The sequence below is a fragment of the Mixophyes fleayi genome, chromosome 5 (genome assembly GCF_038048845.1).
Source record: "Mixophyes fleayi isolate aMixFle1 chromosome 5, aMixFle1.hap1, whole genome shotgun sequence".
NCBI classification, from domain to species: domain Eukaryota; kingdom Metazoa; phylum Chordata; class Amphibia; order Anura; family Limnodynastidae; genus Mixophyes; species Mixophyes fleayi.
The window spans coordinates 48,619,540-48,644,156 of record NC_134406.1 but is presented as its reverse complement, the minus strand read 5'-3'; the positions used below and the strand labels follow the sequence as shown (position 1 = coordinate 48,644,156).

The 24,617-nt window shown below is 43.0% G+C and overlaps 1 protein-coding gene across 2 annotated transcripts in view; it reads right to left on the bottom strand.

Annotated features, from left to right (window-relative positions):
• Nucleotides 1–24,617, bottom strand: part of PRKAG2 (protein kinase AMP-activated non-catalytic subunit gamma 2) — a 257,853-nt gene that overhangs the window by 144,201 nt on the left and 89,035 nt on the right. For both annotated transcript variants that reach the window (XM_075212151.1, XM_075212152.1), the window contains exons 2-3: nt 16,210–16,281; nt 11,709–11,985 (exon numbers count right to left, since the gene is read on the bottom strand). In XM_075212151.1, coding sequence (XP_075068252.1) covers nt 11,709–11,985; nt 16,210–16,281 — 349 coding nt within the window. The remainder of the gene's footprint in view (nt 1–11,708; nt 11,986–16,209; nt 16,282–24,617) is intronic.

Genomic DNA, 24,617 nt, shown 5'->3' with positions numbered 1-24,617 from the left:
TTAAAGTGTATGAGGGGAGCAGACAGTCCAAAGACTGCAAAGCCACACAACATACTCTGCAGGATTCTAGACATCACTGGATCTAAATTAAAAGTCCACATGTACCATGTTGTCTTGGCAAATATATTTGTTTTAGCCTGATACAATTAAAAACTCCTTCGCTGCGGAGGCTTTTCTCACTCCTGTGATGAGCACTTCTGGGCTCACCACATATTTATTCAATGCCTGCTGAGCAAAAGTGATCAGCGGGCAATAAATGAAGCTACCGTCATTTGAAAAAGGGGACTTCCCTCTTTCAAATGAGAGTAACCCCCGCATTCAAAGTACCAGAGATAGGTAGATAGAGGTTCTAAAAAACCTCCCCTATCCCTGGCATTTGAGGAAAGATTCCATTCCACCAGCAGCATCAGAAACCAACAGATCATGGTGGGAAGTCATCTGAGGGTTTTCTTAATCCTTAAATACAAATGAGAGTGGTACTTGTCCTTAGCACTTTAGGGGCTCATGTAGAGGGCGAGTCCCACTCGAGCATAGCACTCAAGGGGCTGAGTTAAAAAAAAAGTTTATATATTTTTTAAAAAATACATAAAACACAAATAAAATAATATGAAACCATCAAACCAAGTTGTCCATCCTTACACCTAGGAGTGTTTTGCCATTAATGACTGTTACATACATTTGATTAAAAGACGTTTTGAAAATGAATACAATCAAATAAATGTCCTCTTACCTCTTTTTCTGTCTGTTAATATCCAGATGTTGATTTACTATAAAACGTGTTTGGCGGCGGATGGCCGGTGGTTTAGTGCTCCGAACCGCCACATTTACTGTTGGGCAGTTTGAGGCTGGGATGTTAAATGTCTGGCGATGTGTGGCGGATTTAAAACAGCTAAACTGCCGGTGGTTTGGTAAAAACCGCCATAAAAAAGACAGGTTTTTCTATACCTGCTTCTGATTGGCTAACCGAACCACTTGTGATAGTATATGGATTTGTTTTGCAAGAACTTGAGTAGAGCTAGGTGGTCCAGTCCTTAGAACCAGAACCGGAACTAATTAATGTCTACAATTATAGCAAGTCGACTCTCCTACAGAGTGCGTTATACTCACGGGTACTCGAATGCCCCACGGACTTGAATTTATGGTAAATGACTAGGGAAGATCTGGAGCTGGGGGGGGGGGGGGCAAGACTCGACTCAGCAGTCTACTAGGAACACTTAAAAGGGGAAAAAAGCAGTTGGCCCAGTGACCCAGCACAAGGTAGCCTACCATGGGACTGGCCCATCCTGCCCCTGCCCCCCAGCCCAGCCTGCAGACTACCAAAGAGTTATGGAGACTAAAAATAGTGGCAGTGGTAATGACTGGCTAGTAGCAAGCAGGGGAATCCGAAGATACAAGCCAAGGCTGCAGACAGGGAGAACCAGTAACGAAGCCAAAGGTCGAGACAGGCAGCAAATAGGGAGAATCAGTAACAAAGCCAAGGGTCGAGAAAGGCAGTAGCAGAGAATTCTAGAGATTAGGCAAAGCGGTCAAGCTATAGGTATAATAGACAAGATCAGCGGCGTTCAGAAATCTTCACAGCAGAACGCTATTACCAACAGGGAAGTTAAGCCCTCTCTGCGATTTAATATAATGAGAACCAATCAGATGGATCCATTAAGAGCAAGTTCCTCCACAGTCTATTGCTGCAATTGTGACCACCAATCTCCAGAAGTAGCATCCCGGGATGTCTAGCAACCAGTCAGGAAGGATCAGTGCGAGACATCACAAAATTACATTTTTGTGCTAACTGTGTCATTATAATTATTTTAAATGAAGAAAACAATTGTAAACAGCACCACATAGACTATGAGGTGGTAATCCACAGTTATGGTGTATTGTTATATCCAATGGGCTGTTTACATTTCACAGCATAGTCTATGTGGTGAAAACATGTTACAGAGATATTAAAACTTGGCACATTCCTGCGGCAGCTGAGTAAGCGCCACTGTAATACCTTTTAAATGATATGCCACGGATTGATCCTCAAAGCGGTATTACAATTATGAAATTGCACACATGCCAGTGAGCTCAGTCTTCGTCTTGTCCTCTATGATGAATCTGGAGGTTTATTAAATGTAATAATCCTGGAAAGTTGGCAATCTGTGAGAGGAACACACAAATAACCCCACAGCCACGATGAGCTTCTTACAGCATGAAAATCATTAAAAATGTATTTAGCCACAAAGAGGCTGAAAGCGTATGAAGTACCTGCCTAAAGATACATCAGGCACTCAGCTAAGGCACAGCATGTTCTGCATACAAGCGAAGCAGAAATATAGTAATAGTATATTTGGAGACAAAAGAATGTATAGTACAATTTATAGAAGCAATTACAACAGATTGGCAGGTGGGCAGTTTGACTGGGACGGTACAACCCTCAAACCATAACACAGGTGTCCTAAGGCGAGCTCAGGGAGAACAGAAACCTCCCGTGGATCAGAGGGGCAAAATAAGCTGCTGAAACTTTTTCTCCTCAGTCATGGCTGCCTTAGCCTCCTTCTCAAAGATGACCTGGGGGTAAATGTATCAAGGTCCGATTTTTTCAGCATTTTAAAATCGCGGCAAACCACGGGTGATGACCTGCGATTTTACTCCCTAAGTCGCTAGATGTATTAAACTGAGATTTTTACTCTGATCTTAAAAATCGCTAGTCATCTCTGGCGATTTGCTGCAATGTCAAACACTCCCATGTTTAGCTACCACTCCCACATTTAGCTAACTCTGTGTTTCCTAACTGCGAGATTAGTAAACACATCACTGTTACACTGCCCCGCCTATACAGCCGGAGGTCTGGCGGCTGTAAAAAGTTTAGAAGTAGATAAATGTTCCAAAAAAAAAAGTGTGGGGTCCCCCCCGGCCGACCACTATTAACCCCAGTGCTGCCAGCCTACTGCTGGTTGCGTGAAAATCGGGGAAAAATTTGCATGGGGTCACCCCGATTTTTACATAACCAGCACTAGGCAAACCAGCCGGCGTGGGTGGCACTATAGTAGGGGGACACGCGGTAGGGATCCCCCCCGCCATAATGATTAACCAACCACAGGCTGTTCAGCGCTAGGCTGGATTCCCTAGGTAGTGTGGCCTGCCGAAAAAACGAGCCCCCCCCCCCTCTAGGGACACCCAGCCCAGTGCTTAAAGCACTAGGGCTCTTCCTACACCCCATGGTGGTGGGTGTAGGGTAATAACGGCAAAAATTAAATAAAAAAAGCCAAACAGACACCATTTTGTTTTGTGGAACTACAAGTCCCAGCCACACCGGGCTGCCATAAACAGTGTGGGCATGCTGATGCTTGTATAACTACAAGCATCTATATTACCACAAAACAAAATGTTAAATAAGCCACAACTCCCTGATTAAAACCACATACTTTTAATAAAGATAATAAAACCCCAATAAATACAGTAAACACCCTCATTCATACCACATAAATTTATTAAAAATAATAAACCAAATATACTCACCAATTTGATGTTTTCATCTGTTGTCAGCAGCTTTTAATCCAAAAATGCTTGTAAATCATGTCCAAAACCATTTGTAATTCCAAATGTCCTGCTTGTAAATATATTCTGTTCTTCTTGGCCAGGAGGGCCCCCTTGTTGCTTGCAGTCTTCTGATCTTCAGCCCAGGAGGGGCCCCATATTTGAAATCCAATTCGGAACATGCTTGGCTAAAAAAATAAAAAAGAGGACACGCGACGCAGGAACAGCTTGTACAGTGTACAACCTCCAATACGCAATGAAATTAGCACAGCCGCGAGGTCTATTTATAGTATAAGGGAATTTCCCACACTGTCATGGGAAGAATGGCTTGATTGGTGGCAGACATGCAGGAGAACTTCATCTCTAAATATACTTCATCAGGATACAATGCATACATTTCATTGAGTCTACAAACTCCAAGACACTCCTTTAAGATAGTCTTCATTCCTCCACAAGGGACTTACAATCAGACCGAAGGGGGCACAGTGTGATGGTGAAGAGGTCCAGGGGGCACAGTGTAATGGTGAAGAGGTCCAGGGGGCACAGTGTGATACAGAAGGGGGCACAGTGTGATGGTGAAGAGGTCCAGGGGGCACAGTGTGATGGTGAAGAGGTCCAGGGGGCACAGTGTGATACAGAAGGTGGCACAGTGTGATGGTGAAGAGGTCTAGGGGGCACAGTGTGATACAGAAGGGGGCACAGTGTGATACAGAAGGGGGCACAGTGTGATGGTGAAGAGGTCCAGGGGGCACAGTGTGATACAGAAGGGGGCACAGTGTGATGGTGAAGAGGTCCAGGGGGCACAGTGTGATGGTGAAGAGGTCCAGGGGGCACAGTGTGATACAGAAGGTGGCACAGTGTGATGGTGAAGAGGTCTAGGGGGCACAGTGTGATACAGAAGGGGGCACAGTGTGATGGTGAAGAGGTCTAGGGGTAACAGTGTGATACAGAAGGGGGCACAGTGTAAAAAAGAAGGTGCACGTCATATATTTATATTTATTGTACTTGAAACTTGAAGTAAACAAAACAAAAAGATACTATATGTTTTTGTGTGCGTGCAAGTGGGGGGGGGGCAAAGTAAAATCATATATTCTGCTGGGGAGGGGATTTCTTTAGGAATAGTATTGCAGGGAGTCATTTGACCAACTCTGACACAGTATGTCTATGAAAGTGGGAAACCTAGCTTGTTACTCTTTATTAATGTGGAAGGAAATGGGTTTACAATGTCTGGGTGAAGGCAGGGAAAGTGCAAGTTTCCCCTTTGATAAGCACCTACAACTGCAGGAAATATACTGCTGCATAGGACTGAGTTTACCCTCCCACCCAGTGGCTATTTTATGACTCCCTTAAGCTGGGTACACACTACAGAAATTTCGACCAACTTTTTATGCCGTGCGATTTTACATGCGACCGATGGTCCGATCGCTCGGTCCATGGACTGCATACACACTAGCCTTGTTTAGGATGATAAAGGGAAGAGCGGACGTCCCTTTAGCGACTTTTTACAGCCATGTTGTCGTGAGCAATGACTGTAATTTCGCACTCACTGTTGTGGATCGGTCGGAAGTTTATATACACTACACAGCGGAAACGAGATTGTAAGGAAAATATTAAATGGTACGACCAACCAAATGAGGCGACAATCGTCCATTTGGGCAGACTTTCAACCATCGTGTCACTACACACACTGACCCGACTTTTGAACGAGCGGTCGTATGTCGGCTGATTTAGCCGATTATTGGATGAAAACTGTGTAGTGTGTACCCAGCTTTAGCCTTATGTGCTGTCTGGAGCTCCCATTCATGGTGCAAGGGCTCTTTCTGGCCACATCTGACATTGCAAAGCTTTGACACACACATGTAGACAATTTACACAAGAAAGCATGAAGACAATCCTTGAAGGGTTGCAATAAAGTCTATGCAAAACTGTAAATTTAGTCAATGTCTGGTGGTACCTCGCGGCCGATTGAATCTCCCGCATGTGATAATGTATCCCGTTCTGTAAATTATAAGGATAGATAGGCTATGCTATTCCTTATATTTCATATAATACACATATTCATATGTGTATTATACATATTCATATATATTCATATATTCACTGAAGATGTGCCCCTTTACCCCATTATGATGTTACACCTACAACTTGACACAGAAATGAATCTAGACTCGAAACTAGTGATTGTAGAGTAAAGAAACACTAGTTCTAAGGTCCCATTGATGTCTCTGTCAGTGCTGTAGAAGTTTCACTTTTAAAAGTCCCCATGTTAGTTGGTTGTGTGGCCTTACCCTAAAGCAATACATTTTGGATCCCTGCAGTACAGGAGTGCAGATCTTACATAGATTAACCAGTCTTAGTTAACAAAAAAGTAACTGGCCAGCAGCCAGCTGCCCCATGACCCCAATATACATGGCATGGGACTTTAACAAAAATATACTTTGCTTAATTGTGCCTAGGAAACAGCAATATATAGATTTATGCTATCCCTCTCTAAAGGTTGTGAGCAAATTCAAGGGGTTTTGTCTGCTCCCTTGTTCCGTGCTATCATATTTTTGGTCCTGTCTTGTCCTGGCCATGCCCACAGTGAGGAAGAGTGTGGCAGATGGGGTATTGGCAACGGGGAAGGCGAGAGTGGTAGAGGGGTGTCTGGTAGCAGAGAGAGAGAGTGTGGCAGATGGGCTGTCTGGCAGCAGGGAGGGGGAGTGTGGCGGACCGGGTGTTGGCAACAGGAGAAGGGAGAGCGGTAGAGGGGTGTCTAGCAGCAGGGAGGGGTAGTGTGGCAGATGGAATGTTGGCAACGAGGAAGGCAAGAGTGGTAGAGGGGTGTCTGGAAGCAGAGAGAGGGAGTGTGGTAGGGGCAGGGGAGTGTGGCAGATGGAATGTTGGCAACAAGGAAGGCAAGAGTGGTAAAGGGGTGTCTAGCAGCAGGGAGGGGTAGTGTGGCAGATGGGGTGTTGGCAACGAGGAAGGCGAGAGTGGTAGAGGGGTGCCTGGCAGCAGAGAGAGGGAGTGTGTTAGATGGGGTGTTGGCAACGGGGAAGGCGAGAGTGGTAGAGGGGTGTCTGGCAGCAGAGAGAGGGAATGTGGCAGATGGGGTGTTGGCAACAAGGAAGGCGAGAGTGGTAGAGGGTTGTCTGGCAGCAGAGAGAGAGAGTGTAGCGTGGGGACAAGCAGCAGCAGTTCCATACAGTTGTAACTTTTCGATAGTAGCAGGCTACTGAAGAACCCTGTCACTACTGATAAGAAGGCTCCCACTGAATGCCTTGTAGTGATGGGCTGTCCGGTGGGAAGGGCGCCCTATCATGAACGCTCTTCATCCCATGACAGCCCCACAACTTAAGCTAAGCTGGTCGGCAGTCTGGAGAGCGCAGCTATGTGCTGCTGTATTTTTTCAATTGCTGGGCCAGTGGACTAGTGGGCTGATGGGGCTGAGCACCACTGAAGCCTGGAGCCCACCCACTGCATTTACAGTGTTCTGCCAGCCCTGAGTGCACAACCTTGCTTCCGCCTCCTAGGGAAAGGGGGCGGGCCCTCTGGGAGTTGGTTCCCCAGTAGGTCAGTCCAAGCCCGGTAATTAATATTAAATCCTTTACTAAAAATGGTGACAGCATGACATTATTATTTCTTTCTAGATGTGACCAGTTATAATGGTTACATTATATTTACATCACATCTAATGTACATGATTAGGGCCTACCACCCACACTGCACCATTTCCAATTAGGACATTTGTGCTTAGAATTTTCAAACCCATTAATCTGTGGCACAGGGCAGATTAAGCTGCATCTATAAAGTCTGTCACCATTGGACCAAAGAAAAAATTAAAACTCTTGTTACTTCTTTTGCATATAACAAACTATAGTTAATATACAAGTAATGTTACAAAATGGAACTATTTATGTTGACTAACAAGCATGGGAGCTGGTGTACACTTTACTAATCATATTTAACTCAAGTATTCATACATTTACTGATACAGATCAGTGCTCATAATAGTCATGTTATCATTAATATTTTTAGACATGTCTATGCTATTGTTTATCTAGAAAAAACACCACACTGATAAAATTGCAGGTGCTATCCTTGTGAATTGTCTATTCCAGTAATTATAAGTGATCAAAATAGCTCCCACTTTGCAGCTCATAATGCATGAATCTAACAGATTAGGAAATAAAACCATAGTTACTCACTTGTCCCAAATATACACAGAAGGCCGAGTAGAGCAAAAACAAACACGAGCTAAACAATGGCCTGCTTTCCCTTCTGCTGATTAGTGCATTGTCATTGTTCTACAGGGAACGGTCTCGTCATTTCTTTGCTTGATTTTAAATGCCTACAAGTCAAAAACTGTTTGTTGCTTCTTTCATATTACACAGTGCACAGTTTCTAGAAAACAATATCAGAAGGAGTCTTATGGAAGAAATAGATATATGACATCAAATGTCTTGCTGTAACATGACGAGATATGTTTTTTGCAGATGGGGTTTTATTTTTGGACAATTTTACAAAATAATGTTGCATTTTAGTTATAGTCATTGAAAAAGAAGTGTAGCTATCATTTATCTAGTACATTCTACATAATTATCTCTAGAATCTGATTGGTTACTATAAACAAATTCACCACTTCTCCTTAGAAGTTTTAGTAAATCTACCCCATAAAGGAACTCAATTAGAACCATGTTAAAAAAGCATTTTATAAAGGGGAGCTTGAAAATTTTAATTAATAGGGTGTGTGTGTGTGTGTGTGTGTGTGTGTGTGTGTGTGTGTGAGTGCGTGTGTGTGTGTGAGTGCGCGTGTGTTTGTGTGTGTGTTTGTCCGTGTGAGTGTGTGTGTGAGTGCGTGTGAGTGCGTGTGTGTGTGTGTGTGAGTGCGTGTGAGTGCGTGTGTGCGTGTGAGTGCGCGTTTGTTTGTGTTTGTGTGTGTGTATGTCCGTGTGTGTGTGTGCGTGTGTTTGTGTTTGTGCGTGCGTGTGTGTGTGCGTGGGTGCGTGTGTTCCTAGGATGGATGGGTGGGTAATGCACCTCCTTGCTTGCTCTTTTCTCTACCCTGAATAGCTCTTGGGTGTCCACATAAATGACCAGAGGGTCCCCACACATTCTGAAGTATGGAGGCTATAGAACTCATTGGATGGAAGTCCAGCAGTTTCATCTCTGATGGCTCTCGGCCTGGGACATGTAATGCCCCTTGTAATCAAGGATATCCAGACCTCAAGATCATGAATGGCCAGGTAGACTCCCCAAAATTTGGAAGCCTCCCGGCCATTCCGGGAGGGTAGGCAGTATGCTGACTATGGTTAATGTTAAAGTAGCACAAGAACATGAAAAACACACTATGCATAAAACATAAAAGTATCTTGAAATGACATATATCCTACTTTTGTCATATATACACAAATTATGATATTAAATATATTTATAAAATATGCAGGATACGTTTTCATCCGTTTCTTTTGGCAAACATTTGCAGGCCATTTTCTCCGTATTACAATATTTACTTAATATTTTATATAATCTTAGAAATTGCAGAAAAAGCTATAATAAATGGTGCTGATCTTGTATAATAATAATTGTGATCTCAAAGTGTAAAATATGTTGCAGGTGTTTTTTCATCGGTAAAATATAGTTCCTTCTTTTAAAACATACTAAAACAAAAAATAACATAAACATAACCTGCTGATAAAAAGTTGATAATGTGCCTATTATCATCACTATAAACTAAAAAATGAGAACTGTGCAGCTAAGTACATTTTGTAAAGGTGGTCACATGATCATAGGTGTAATTCCACTTTAAGGGACTGGATCATTATTTGTTGACGTATCTAAATACCTTATTTAATTTTTAACATTATTGTTCCCACACAGCCCTTAATTCTTCATTAAATTAAATAAAATCTGATTAAAAAGAAGATCCGATTAAAAAGACCAGTCTACGTTCCAAAGAACCTAGGTCGCCTCTGTCCCACTGTGATTTATGCCTAGGTACAGTTACACATAATCTCTAGATTAATTATTAATTAATCCAGAATTTATTATGTCAACACCTTTATTTTTTTCCCTCCTTTGGTCTCATAAAAGATTGGGCCTGTAGAGCCATTGTCCTTCAGGGCCAGCATTTTTCTGTTGGGTGACTGGTGAGTCAACGTTACACTCTGCAGTTGAAGGTATGATAATGTCTCCAGAGAGTGCCCACAAAGTATTAAGACAGCCTGCTGTCTAAATAAAGGCTTCTTATGCCACACTGAGGTATGCATACAAAATACAATTAGGCAACCTTGATCCTCTGTGCCCCGGAACACGGTTGACAATTCCAACCCTAAACATACCATTGGTCATCATCACTTGAAGGACAGTTAAGTTAAACTTGGCAAATTTTACACTTATTTTTATTCCAATAATACTTATGATACTTAATCCTTATGAGGGATACTCAAAATAAGTGATACAACAGATGTGGTTGGAAACTATACGTACGACTTGCCCTCTATTGCTGCAGACCATTAAATGCTCACTTTAGTGTCAATGATGTATATCTGTTGCATCCTATTTCTAATCATGGCTCAGCAAGAACACTACATATATATACACTAAAATTAGATTTTATTTTGTAATGGGAACTTGGACCTAGTAAATCTATGCAACATCACTACACAGCTGAGCACACATGGGTGATTCATGGGGCAGAGCGCCACAAAACAGCATACGTGAGCGGCTGTTTTCACTCTCTTGGTATAAATAGGCTGCTCAGGAATGTGCTGCTTGGACATTCCCCATTCCATCCCATTGAGAAAGGTATTAAGTTCTAGCTGCCTGTTCTCTCTCACGGTTATACTGAGAGAGCGGAGCCTTCTTTCTTCATTCCTACTGGAATATTAACAATTTATAAGAATTGTACATTACATTTTATCCAATGCTATTTTGGTTGTATTGTACATTAAATTTAAGAACACTTACAAATACAACAAAACTTAAAGGGTCCCAAAGCTGTAGCTAAAGTTTGGGTGGCAAAATATCCGCAGAAAAAGAGGAAAAGGTTCTGGCACAGGACCCAGGGAACACCGTTCTGGTTTCATTTAACAGAGAACGTAAACCCCCTTCCTGCTGACAGGTTACAACGGTTACCATGATGTGGTATTTACGTTCGTTGGGTATGGCGCTGGGCATGGCGCTGGAAGACCTATACCCAGGTGATCTACATCCTGGCATGAACCATTCTCAGCTCTTCACTGAGGTAGAACCACAAAACGCCTTCTTGCACCTGGCAATGACCGTCACTAACAGCGTCTCTTTTCGTGCAGCCTCTTCTTTACGTTGGTTGATTTACTCTGCACAACTTGCTTCACTGTATTTGCTGAACTATTACAAAAAAACAGGATAACTGCCACAGATATCAGTTTTACTGACAATATGGACCCTTATTCACTGGGACAGTAGTGTAGGGGTAGAGGCACATATAGAGGGGTAGATTTACTAAACTGCGGGTTTGAAAAAGTGGAGATGTTGCCTATAGCAACCAATCAGATTCTAGTTATTATTTATTTAGCACATTCTACAAAATGACAACTAGAATCTGATTGGTTGCTATAGGCAACATCTCCACTTTTTCAAACCCCGCGTTTAGTAAATCTAGCTCATAGTCTCTACAAAAAAGTAAAATACAGCTTATAAATTCAACATAGTACTTTTGAGAAAAGTGTATTCAGCATCAGATAGTTTACAATTGTACATGCTTTATAACATAGCCCTACTTCTAGTCCAATTCTGTTCTAAGAGCATTAGTCAAATCTGACTTTGCTGATAATGGGAAAAGACAGGAAATTACTAGCAATTACATAAGGTACTCCAGACTATAAAGGCAGATCTCGGGATGATGAACACTTAGGAAATGGGGTAAAAACAAATAAACTGAAAAAGAGCCAAAATAGCTCAGAAGAGCTGGGAAGACTCTTAAACTTACAGCAAATACAAATATAGAGCCTATGTTACAACCTTGAATCATCAATAATGCAAACAAGGGCTAAATATCTTTTCATTGCTACTCTATCCTTAAACTCATCAGTACTTTTCTAGTGTTAAACAATAAACAAAGCTTTTTTAGACAACATTTCTAAACGCTACAACTCTTTGTAGCTTACAGTGATATAGCAACTGTGCTCAACGCTGTATTATCCAGGTGTGTGATACGACCTTACCTTTTCTTGACCTTGTGAAGAATTTGATGCCACCAGGTGAGGTAGATGCGTTTGAGGATGTAGAGTCTTTGGAAGAAGATCTGAATATGCCGCTGAAGCTCATCCGCCGAGGTGAGCGAGGCGGTGACTCCTGGTATGGAAAAGGAAACACAGTTTTTGGGGATCCAGGGCTATATTTTGATTTCACAGGGGCGGACAATGGACTAGATGGTCGGCTTTGTAGACCTTTTGGGAAAAAGCTTTTTGAAGGGCTCCCAGCACTGCAAGATTCTTCTGTCTGTAAGGAAAAAAGAAACAGATGAACTGTTGTATCTACTATAACTGTATAGCTGACATTTGTAACAATGCAATGAATCTGTTGCAATAATATTTGAACTGGCTTTCCTTCCTTTCATTTAGGTGGAATATTACACTGCAATACATCACCACGCACAGTACTATTGTGATGGGGGAACGTGGCAGAGCTGAGGATGTCTAGGGAAAATAGAAACCATTCATTTCTATTTATCAATCAACAATCTATTATGTTGTCTACCTAAGCTATGAGTCATTTACAAAAGTGCAAAACTGCAGGCCCACAATACTAATGAAGTTTATGTTATCATGTGTCTATGTATGTGTCATGCCACCCAACACCTAGAAAGCCCTACATGAATCAGGACATTTGTCCTCCTCTGAGCGCTGCTGAGTCCCGCTGTGCTTGTCATCGAAGGCTCAGTGTACACATCAGCAGAGAGCTCTGTAATGAACTCTCTGCTCTGGCTGCCAACACTGACATCTAATTGGATGCTGCGCACACGGCCTGGAATTCTGGAACACCAAATCTAAACGGTCAGAGGGAAACTGATCACAGATCATTTCATCTGTAATCCGACGGGCTAAGGCTTGGATTGGACGTACTCAGAAAGGAATTACTGTATGATTAGTTCCCCTATGAGTAGATGTGGAGGAGCAGTACAGAGAAAGGGGAAGGATTTAGAATACAAGATGAGGGAGTTAATGATAGAATGGCACTTTAATGAGGGAGGGTTAATAATGATGACTCCCAAAAATTCAAATGTTTCCTAGATATTGTGGGAGAGGAGGCAAGAATGCGATTTAGGAGGAACAGTCCCAATTTGATGTCTCTGTCCCAGCAGACATCTTCATCCTGTGGGCTGGTAGGTTGGGGGGGTATGTGCAGTGGGGAGCAGGTGTGAATGCACCCACGACTAGGGAGGGGCATAAGGGGCAACCAAGTGTTTCAAAACCATTGTGATGTGGCCACGGTCCCTTTCCTGATTCAAGCTGCTGCAATATTGGGAGATATAGGTGTATTATGCAAAGAGTTGGATGATGAGGGAGTCAATGAGATAGAGAGTTAGACTGAGTGCAGTGTTGACTAAGAGTGGGGTTGGGGAGCGGTGCTGAATGGGTTTGACGAATAGGAGAGAGAATATATGATGGACTTGAGGGGGATACAGAAGACAGCTTAAGAAGAGGATTGAGTTGGGATAAAGAAGCATTATAATATGGATTACAAGGAGTGTAATGTCTGTAAGAGGAGTGAAGGGGGTGGTGGCTATGTGTGTGGCTATTTATTAGCAGCTATCATATAGAAAAAGATTAGGCTGGCTCCTAGACTACATATTCCTCAAGTCCTGTATTAAAGCATGCCCCCAATCCAGCCAAGCCCACCGGCAGTAACAAAAGAAACACACAGATGCCAATATGTAGCCAGGGCTTTTGTTTAAAAATGAAACTGTGGAATATTTTTAATTTCTAGATTTTATACCATATTTGATGCCACTTAAAGTTGTTGGTGCTCTGCTATCATGGTCTCAATAACAGTTCCAATGAAGGCTTAGGCTGGGTATACACTACAGGATTTTCAGCAGATTATTGGTCCAATCACACGATAAACTACTATTCGGCCCGATATCGCATTAGTATGTACGCTGCAACGATGATCGATTATTGTTCCAAAGCACAACATATTGTTTCATTTGATTTTTAAACCGGACTAAAAAGGTTGTTCAACGATGGAACGTTGTCATTACAATTCTGCAGTGTGTATGCACTCAGGACCGGCAGTGGCCATAGATCTCTACGGAGTATGCAGAATAACGACCTTTTCCGTCGTTGGTTATGACAGATAAAGAGCACAGATCTGAAGGTAAATGGTGTAAAATGTGTTTAATGTGTACACATGAATCGGCATGCTGACCGGGATTTTTTTTTTTAAAAAAAATTTCTGTCACTGGTAAAATCGGCAACGATGTCGCATGGGAGAAATTTTCTGTAGTGTGTACCCAGCCTTAATGTACATGGTAATGAAAACATCCTCCTACCTTTCTGAACACTCCCTCCTTAATCCTCTCCAGTCTGGTTTCCGCCCCCTTCACTCCACTGAAACTGCCCTGGCTAAAGTCACCAATGACCTCCTCTCGTCTAAAGCCAGGGGCCACTTCTCCCTTCTTATTCTCCTTGATCTCTCTGCAGCCTTCGACACCGTCGACCACCCCCTCCTCCTCCAAACCCTTCAGTCCTTTGGCCTCTCCGGCCCTGTCCTGTCCTGGTTCACATCTTACCTTGCTGACCGTTCCTTCTCCGTCACCACCTCTGGGTCTCTCTCCCTCAGGGCTCTGTTCTGGGACCCTTACTCTTCTCTCTTTACACCTCTTCCCTAGGTGAACTCATCAGCTCCTACGGCCTCAACTATCATCTCTACGCTGACGACACTCAACTCTACCTCTCCTCTCCTGATCTCTCTTCCTCCCTCCTCTCTAGGGTGTCTGCCTGCCTCTCTGCCATCTCCTCCTGGATGTCCTCTCGATTCCTCAAACTTATCCTCACCAAAACTGAACTCATAGTCTTCCCTCCCGCTCGCACCTCATCCCTTTCGGACCTCTCTATCACTGTCGACAACACCTCTATCTCCCCTGTCCCCCAACTTCGCTGCCTCGGGGTCATCTTTGACTCCTCTCTCTCCTTTGGCCCCCACATTCTCTCTCTTGCTTAATCCTGACGCTTCCAACTGCGAAACATCGCTCGCATCCGGCCCTTCCTTTCCCAAGATGCCACTAAATGTCTCATTCACTCCCTGATCATCTCCCGCTTGGACTGCTGCAACCTCCTCCTTACTGGCCTCCCCCACTCTCACCTCGCTCCCCTTCGATCCGTACTTAACGCTGCCGCTAGGCTTATCTTCCTTTCTCGCCGCTCCTCTTCTGTCTCCCCCCTCTACCAATCCCTTCACTGGCTCCCCTTACCCTACAGAATCCTGTTCAAGCTCCTCACTCTTACATACAAGGCCCTCGCCAACTCCACAGCACCCTACATCTCCACCCTCCTCTCTATTCACGCTCCATCCCGCCCTCTCCGATCGGCCAATGACCGTCGCCTCTCTTCCCCCCGATCACATCCTCCCACGCGCGTATCCAAGACTTCGCCCGCGCTGCCCCCCTCCACTGGAACAAGCTCCCTCCCGCCATCAGAACTTCCCTCAATCTGTCCAGCTTAAAACGGTGTTTAAAAACCCACCTTTTTCTTAAAGCTTTCCAGTCTCCCACTTAACTTCCTACCTGTTCTTCTGACTCTTCCCCTTCATTCCCCTTCCCCTAGCCTTCACTCCCCTTCATTCCCCTCCCCCTATCCATTCCTCCTTCTCTCCCTCCCTCCCCTGTGTCTCTCTGTCAGTCTACCCCACCCCTTAGATTGTAAGCTCCTTTGAGCAGGGTCTTCTCTCCTCCTGTCTTCTCCACTTTTAACTCTGCTCGCCAGCTTCCCTGCCTTCCTCCTTGAGGACCCTCTTCTCCCGTCCCCTCTCGCTCCCTCCTCTTCCCCCTGGGGGTCTCCCTCTCATCCCTGCCCTCCCTCCTTGGGGCCGTTGTTGGCAGACGTTCCCCTCTCCCCGCCCCGCTAGCTGTGCCTTGAGCTCACTGAGTTACTGTGATTATTGTTTACTGTACTGTGCTGTCTCACCTCGTATTGTAATTTCGTTTGTCCCTGTACGGCGCCGCGGACACCTAGTGGCGCCTTATAAATAAAAATTTATAATAATAATAATAATAATAATAATTGATTAGTGATATGAACCTGTTTGTGTGCAGTGTGCTCACTATCTTTAGATGTACAAGGACATTCCCTAGCTTGCCATGACTCTGTGTACTTATTATTTATTTTGTATTTGCTCAGCTTAGAATGACTGGTAATGGCACTAATGCGGGTACACAATACAGTGCTTTCAGCTAATTATCGGGCCAATCAGACGATAAACAACTGATTGGTCCGATATCACAGTAGTGTGTACCATGACAGTAGGAACGATTATTGTTCCAAAGCTCATGATATCGTTGATTGAGAATTTTAAGCTGAACTAAAAATGTTTTTCAGTGATGGAACAATGTTGTTCCATATCTGCAGTGTGTATGCATCTAATTGAAGAATGAGATAACTAGAGTACACATCTTTCCATAGTAAGAAGGCTGGTTGTGTAAATGAATGACTGCAATGAACATACCTTGCGCTGAGCATTTTTGTCTGCACTCTCCAAGTCTCCATCAAGAAAGGGCATAGCAAAGGAACTGAGATCCTGCAGGACAAACAAGAACATGTGTTACCGTCATGTTTTCTACTTGCTATGAAAATAAAGCACGTAATAGATTATGATTAAGTATTTTATTCTTCATAACAAATTGCTTGGCACAGTCAAAACTGAATATTATGCATTGATTATAAAGAGCAGTTTACATCAGATTATTACATCATTAACCTTTTTTACCCATATTATCTTGTATTTTACAACTTCAAGAGTTAAAGCAAAATGTTGATGTCTTGCATTGTACTTCTTGAAGTTGCACAGATAGCTCTGCCCATCATAAATAAAGACGCCTGACTGAACCATTTTTCTCGATTACAGATCTAAATTATGGGTGTTTTTTTTATAAATAACTTGTACAAACCTGGCAATAGTTCATATTTTTCACTGCAACATTGCTTTAAAGAAGGGACAACGGTTACATAAAGTTGTTTGAATTTTACTTCTAAAAGAGTTTTATCCACAGTCACATTCATCAATTGGCTGACACATGTCCCCCTGCAACTTTTACTATCTCCCTCTCCCTCTCTCTCCCTCTCTCTCTCTCCCCCCCCCTCTCTCTCTCTCTCCTCTCTCCCTCCTTCTTTCTCCCTCTCTCCCTCTATCTCTCTCTCTCTCTCCCTCTTTGCCTCTCTCTCTCCCTCCCTCTCCCTCCCCCTCCCTCTCCCCCTCCCTCTCCCCCTCCCTCTCTCTCACCCTCTCTCTCTACCTCTCCTTCTCTCTCCCTCTCTCTCTTTCTCCCTCTCTCTCTTTCTCCCTCTCCCTCTCTCTCCCTCTCTCTCCCTCTCTCTCCCCCTCTCTCCCTCTCTCCCTCTCTCTCCCTCTCCCTCCCTCTACTTTTCTCTCCCCCTCTCTCTCTCCCCCTCTCTCTCTCTCGCTCTAGTCTCTCTCTCCCTCTCTCTCTCCCTCTCCCCCTCTCTCCCTCCCTCTCTCTCTCCCCCTCTCTCTCTCTCTCTCTCTCTCGCTCTAGTCTCTCTCTCCCTCTCTCTCTCCCTCTCCCTCTATACACATATCCTAATACGTGATAGCAAAGTTGTTGTATTTTGGTTGCCTTGAGATACACCTCTGATGAGATCTTTGCATGTATCTAGAGAGCAGCTTAGTGCTGTGTCTCAGGGCATTGAGTATAAACAGCTATGTATGTCTGACAATTATCCATTACATGTTTAGGACTACAAGAGAAGCGCTCACAGTTACTTTATATTGTGACTTTCCTTTAATCTTTGGAGGTTTGTAGATATGTGGCTACTAATGTTGCCGAAGGGCAAGAGCCAATGAATTCAAGTCCTTTGAAGGTGGAACATTATTAAGATGCACATTTTAGGCCATAGGTAAAATAAAATTGCTGCCCCTGCAAAGCTATTTCTCTGCCTTTGCCAATATATAATTTAAAGAATAATTCCAACCTAACATTTTTTTTAACAAACAGCCCCCCACCCTCCTTCCAACGGAGGTTCCCAGGCCAGGAAACTTCACATTTTGGGAGAATTTTAACAGTGCTACAACTTAGGGGAATTTAAATGTCGATGCTGTTGTGTTTCTGAAAAAAGTACTGACTACAGCGGGCTGCAGTTCTGTGCAATGTTTGTATTTAGGAAGTAAACACACTGCTGTCAGCACCGCCCCCTCTGATGGTTATCAGTGAGGAGCAGAAATGGTTGAAGTGCTGGCAGTCAGGGGCAGGCTGGGCTGTGGGACAGGGAGGCATCTGCCCCCCAGGCTGGTCCCATAATGGACTACCTGGGGCTGGGTCACTGGGCTACCTGCGTTTTCCTTTAATATAGTCATCCACGCACTCATCATCTCCCGCCTTGATTATTGTAACCCCCTCCTCACTGGCCTCCCCCACTCCCGTCTCTCCCCCCCTCCGCTCTATACTCAATGCGGCCGCAAGACTCATCTTCCTCTCACGCCGCTCCTCCTCTGCCTCCCCTCTCTGCCTTGCCTTACACTGGCTCCCCTTCCCATACAGAATCCTTTTCAAACTCCTCACCACCACTTACAAGGCTCTCTCCAACTCTACTACCCCTTATATCTCTAACCTCCTCTCCATTCACACTCCTGCCCGCTCCCTGTGCTCGGCCAACGACCGCTGCCTCTCCTCCACTCTTATCACCTCTTCCCACTCCAGAATCCAAGACTTTTCCCATGCAGCCCCCTTCTCTGGAACGACCTCCCTCGTGCCATCCGTCTCTCTCATACTCTGTGCTCCTTCAAACGTGCACTCAAAACTCACCTCTTCCTCAAAGCCTACCAACCATCTACTTAACCCCCATCTCCTCCCTTTAGCTTGTCCTCCCTTCTCTCCACTTGCCTCAACTGGCTCCTCTTGTGCCTGGTCTGTTTACCCTCCCTTAGGATGTAAGCTCGTATGAGCAGGGCCCTCTTCCCTCCTGTCTCCATACCTGTTCTTCCGCTCCGTCTTTACTGCATATGACTAGCCGGAGTTTCTGAAGTATTGGTACTTTTCGTTCATTGTTCTGTATGGTTTCACCCTGTATAGTCTACTGTTAGTACTGTGTGCGGCGCTGCGGATACCTTGTGGTGCCTAACAAATAAATTATAATAATAATAATAATAATAGTCATAATAGGCTCCTGAGTCAAGTCTTGCCCTCCGGGCTAAAATTTGCCAGCCCTCCCCTCCTGGCAGACTGTGTATATCAAACGATCAAAGTAGTAAATGAACGATACAATCTTTATTGCTAATATGGGTTAAAATCACTGTGAATGCATTTAATTTTAATAACCTGCAGCAGAGTTTATGGATATAAACAGCACTTACACCGAGGCAGGGAAATTAGTTAGTCGTGCAGTGCGTACTTTTAAATGTACTTAGGTTGACAGTGAAAGAATGTCAGATATTTGCATAACAATAGTGATCAGTGTGCAAGAAAGTGACAGTGTATTATGAGGATAGGAATGAGTACTATTCCTTGTCATCAAACATTACAAGAGATGCGTTATATTATTCCATAAACATTCTTTGGTCATAAGATGCAGCTCCTCAATCATGGACAGACTCATGTGGTAATATTTATATATGTTTCTTTATAACATCACATACTCTTCAGCAACCAGTTGTTTTATATTTCTGCACCATGCAGGAACATGGTGTGTATATGTGATAATGTCATGCTGCTATAGACTAAAAGCTAAATGAACCTTTACAACTCACACAGGGGCCTACTGACCAATAGCTGCATTTTTGCCCCATTAAGTAACATCTGCTATTGTGGCTATTTGCAGCAATAACAGATAACTTAATGGAGTTATTTATTATTACAGTCATGCCGGGACAGCATATCCGATAAGAGGCTGTCTAGTGATGTCTGTGCCCCATGGACACTTCTTGTTCATCATTGGGGCAAAATAAGAAACTTCCAGGTGCAGCCTGCTGGGGGGTTCCGAAGATCTCTCTCCGGCAATGCTGTAGCCTATATGCTATAGCTGCTAACGCCATCCTAAATCAAAACGGGGAATGAAACAGTTTAAAGACGGCCCCATTCACAAAATAGGACAACCAGTTTCCACCAACTATAAACAATCTTTGTTGGTAATTAGTCACTAACTTGGCTGTTTATCAAGAATCTTTTCTCTGTGGTGATAGCAAATAATATTTGGCCCTGATTTATCAACAAGAGCACAGATAACAAGTAGCTGTTTCACTGAGATAATTCACTAAGGGGATCCGATGTTATTCATACTTGCCAACTCTCCCGGAATGTCCGGGAGACTCCTGAAATCCAGTTAGGTCTCCCGGCAAGTATCCCGCATATTGCAATTTACTCGCCAAAATGACGCAATTCGCTGTGAATCGGGCCATTTTGGCCCTGCCCCTGCGACAAAATGACGTTACCCTCCAAACACGCCCCCTGCCCGGGATCTCCCGGAATTCACTATTCAAAGGTTGACAAGTATGATGTTATTACTAATTTTTTTATCAACAGTTTTCACCTTGTTGTCTTTTTTTACTGCATATGGAATGGTAATTAGGGGCATAATTGCCCAATTCATTCAAACAGACCCAAACAAAAAAAAATAAATAAATACTGATTTAATAACAATAAATCGGTATTGACCTCCTGAGATACGTGATAAATAGTCTCTCCATTCAAAAGTTTAAATGCCAGTGGTGTTATCACCAGCTGTAACCCTCTTTATATATTATAGGTGATAAAACATCCTTTTTGCCATGTAAGAATCAGGTGGTACAGAACAGCAGTGCAGGACTGATGGAGACCTCTCAGATGTTACATACTGTCTCAGAGGTATGTCAGAGACAGGATTTAATGTTAATATAGTCAACTCCACCCAGTATGTTATCTTATGTGTTGAGTGGAGCAGTACAAATGCTTAAATTAATTTCTGCAAAGTGTAGCAGCAGCAGGAGAGATAGGAATATCCGTCTCCTTATTGGTAAACACAAGCCGGCTATTGAATCAGATTGATGGCGGTGCTGAACCAGTAACACTTTCGGAGGACCAGACTTGTCCTTATGATACAGAAAATTATTATACCAAGAAAAAAAACAACAACATAAGTCAGTAATTATAATGGTGTTATTAGGATGCAGTTCTGTTTCCATCAGATTCCTGAACTTTGTCCTGTTGGGAGCACACAGCGAGCTTAGTTTTCTGGATCGCAGCCATTCTCTCACCTGGCACAAATAACGTGTTTTTGTGCTGTTAGAAGGGTACAGTCCCCTTCAGACTCACTATTAACTCCTTAACCTGGCTTATATAATTTATGTCTATGCATGAGTGTAGTTATATTGCTCAGTTACTTCGCATTCATGTAAAGAATATTTGAGCCATTGAATTCAGGAACTGTTTAGAACTGGTAAATTGTACAATATTACTCTATGGGAATTTAGTGTTATGCTGAAATTATATATCATTTATACTGACCATGGCCAGAAGGAAGTCCAACACTTAAAATATTGTTTCACTGACAAATGCTAGTTTTTATTGACATATTTTATTATTTAACACAAAAATTAATTTCAAGACTGAAATTAGGAGAAATTTAGATGATAATTTAGCTCAATAATTACAAATAAGTTTAACCACTTAGTCTGGCCAAAAACATTATGTGGTAAGTTGTATGTGTGAGACATACATTATCTTTTTGATGACAATAATATTATTTTCTGTAAGTAAATTTACTAACAGGTGGTAACCATGTTGGCCACTGTGATCTAAGACGCCTCTCTTGAGTATTGTGCCTTTAATTCCTTTGTGCTACTGTAAAACATCCCTTATCTGCCGTAAAACATCAAACTGCACTAAAGCAGATCAGGTTTATTTGCAACATGGAATATTTAACCAGCCTTCAAAACAACAATGTCTAGAACTTCCTCAAGATATGGGACCGCTTCAGAGGCGGAACTAGTGAGCTGTGGGCCCCGATGCAGGAAAAAGTGGAGGAGGGAACCGGGGCGCACAGCTCGCTAGTTCTCCATGCAGTGGGCCCCATTATCTCCAGTGGCCCCAGTGCACCGCTCCTGCTGCACCAATGGTAGTTCTGCCACTGGATTCCTGGAACTCTTATCACAATACTCCACTACAAGGCAGCTCATGAGGTGTAGGCCTCCAACATTAAAATTGTCGACCGACTAATCCTTGACTAATCTCCACCTCCCTATCCCCTTCCCCCTTCCCTCTTTCTCAGTTCCCTCCTCCTCCTCATTAGCTCCCTCTCTTCTCTCCTACTCATTCACACACATTACCTATACCGACAGAGCACATTCACCACAATGACACGGAGATGTTCAGTTACGCACTTGTTTATTGAATGCTTATGTTCAATGTCACTGCAGTTATGTCATTGAGTTACAATAGTTGTACAATGTCTTAGTGATACAAATTCACCATATACTTAATTACTCCTATGTTCAATTTGCACTATATCTTGTTACCTTTCATTTGATAATGTTTAAACTAAAAATAAATAAAGTGAATTTTAAAAAAGCATCCCCTGTCTATGATTTGGTATTATCTGGTCACTGATATGGCTTCCTGCTTGCACCAATTCTCCTGCTTTAATCATGACACTGGATAGGTCACGACCTCCCAAAGAACAGCACACTCACAGAAATAACTTGGGCCTTCTGATGATCTGATTGGCTAATAAACTGAAGATAGTCAGTTCACCTATAGTCAGACTCTTTCATCCTTGTCAGAATTTCTCAGTGTGGGATAAGATTTTCTGGTCATCCCGTCTAAATCGGGAAAGTTGGGTGGTATATAAATATATCATCACTGAAACAATGAGGAGAGTTAAGAAGATCTATAAGCTACTCCCTAAGGACAAGATGCAAAAAAGCCACTCCTACTGAGAATAGACTTCTGGGTGTTGCCATTTATATGGTAGCTGTTTGAGGCAATGCTTTACCCACTTGATTTTTACAGCATGGCACAGAATATCCACCAACACCAAAAAGTCCCCTTGTGACTAGTACAGAGCCTCAACATGACCACTAAATGCTCTGCTCCCAAACTTCCCTACTTAATATACTATTGCAGTTATCTAGGCTAAATTAGTTAATTGATGTGAAGGGTATTTTGCAATTCAGCCCTTGGTAACTGCAATAGTACATTAAGTGAACGGTTTTGTACCAGGTGCTATGGGTCATGTTGGTCCTTGTACTCTGGAATATTTGAAAGTCTTGTGATCGCCTAGCATTTTCTCATGGGATGCATACACATTCGCAAAAAGCTTATTGCCACTTTAACAAATCACACGGCCTCTACTATGGGAAACGGCAAAGGTTATTTAGAAAATGCACCCGCAAAACACATTAGAGTAGCAATGGTGCATCTCACTGCAAGGTGCAAGACTACTCCCCGTTCTCGGAAACCTCCTCCGCAAAGTACATGTGCAGAGAGATGTCTTTAGAGTTGTACTAAGTGTAAAGTTCACATCAAAGTCCAACCTTCTACCAAATATACTGTCAGTTCCCATAAAATAACGCTTTGTTTAGCCTCACATGTAACTCATATTATTCCATAGTTTCCTACTCTCCCGAATTTTGTGGAGTCCTCTTGGACTCCCAGAAGAGTAGGCAACCTCGTGGGTCTTGGTGGGACTTCAAGTGAAGTGTGTCATTAAGCCCCGCTATGCAATGCTGTGAATTTCGGCATTTCATAGCAGGGGATAGGGGCCATTTTGACACAATGGTGTCACCACGCCCCCTTGTGTACTTGTCACCTGACCTCCCCTCCAGGAGACCATGGTGAATGTCTTTATTACAGGTAGTGCTTTATGTGTGTGACGTTTTTTATTATATAGCCTGGAGTCCATCTAGAGACGAAAACAAAAGGTCTCATTAAAAATTTTGGTCGAGGCCTGATGTTTGCCAGCTCTGAGCTGGTGCAAAATTCATGTTCTTTTGATCAGCAGAAAGTCAACATCCTGGAAATAATAATCTGGATCCTTAAACTAAACATAGGTACAATTAACACAACACCCAGATCTACTAAACTCCTTTGTTAAAGGTCTAATGTGCGTAATATCTAAGTTAAAGACAGATCTATCCCTCTAGGAGAAGAACAAACCATTGTAAGAATGGTAAGGTAGAGAAGAAAATTACATTTGGAGAAGGGGAGGGGATCCATATTGTACCAGGGGAGGGAAGAGAAGAACATACCATTGGGAGAAGAGGAGGGGAGCCACATTGTGCCTGGGGAGGGAAGAGAAGAGCATACCATTGGGAGAAGAGGAGGGGAGCCACACTGTACCAGGGGATGGAAGAGAAGAACATACCATTGGGAGAAGGAGGGAAGAGATGCGTGCAGGTAAAAAAGAGCATATCATTATAGGGTAATAACATCAGAATGTCCAGGGTGACCTCTCTACATAAGTTCATCAAATTCCACTAATATGTTTGTTGATCATCTACATTGTTTTTTTCCTCTCTGCACAGATTGTGCTGTCCCTGGCACACATAATAAAAACATACAACAGGAATTTTCAGATAAAACGTGCTTGTTGTAAGAGGCCTTCAGCAAAATACTTCTTTAGCAAACAGAAAAATTAAACAGGGAGTAAACATTTGTATTAAAGGCTTGTGCATGTTATAACACTTTTATCTGCTTCTGTTCTGAAGTTCTCTACAATAACAGAGATGTTGAAAAACAAAGAACCATATTTACATTTCTTAGAAGGACAATTGTTTGTCTTTCTGTAGATGCAGAACAACACGCAATACAAATAGTTTAATTGAATACACTGAACAAAGCCCACTGCATAACCAGTATTAAAAATGACACGAAAGGTATTATTGCAAATTTGCAGCAATGACACAGAACATAAAGCTATCATGTTTTG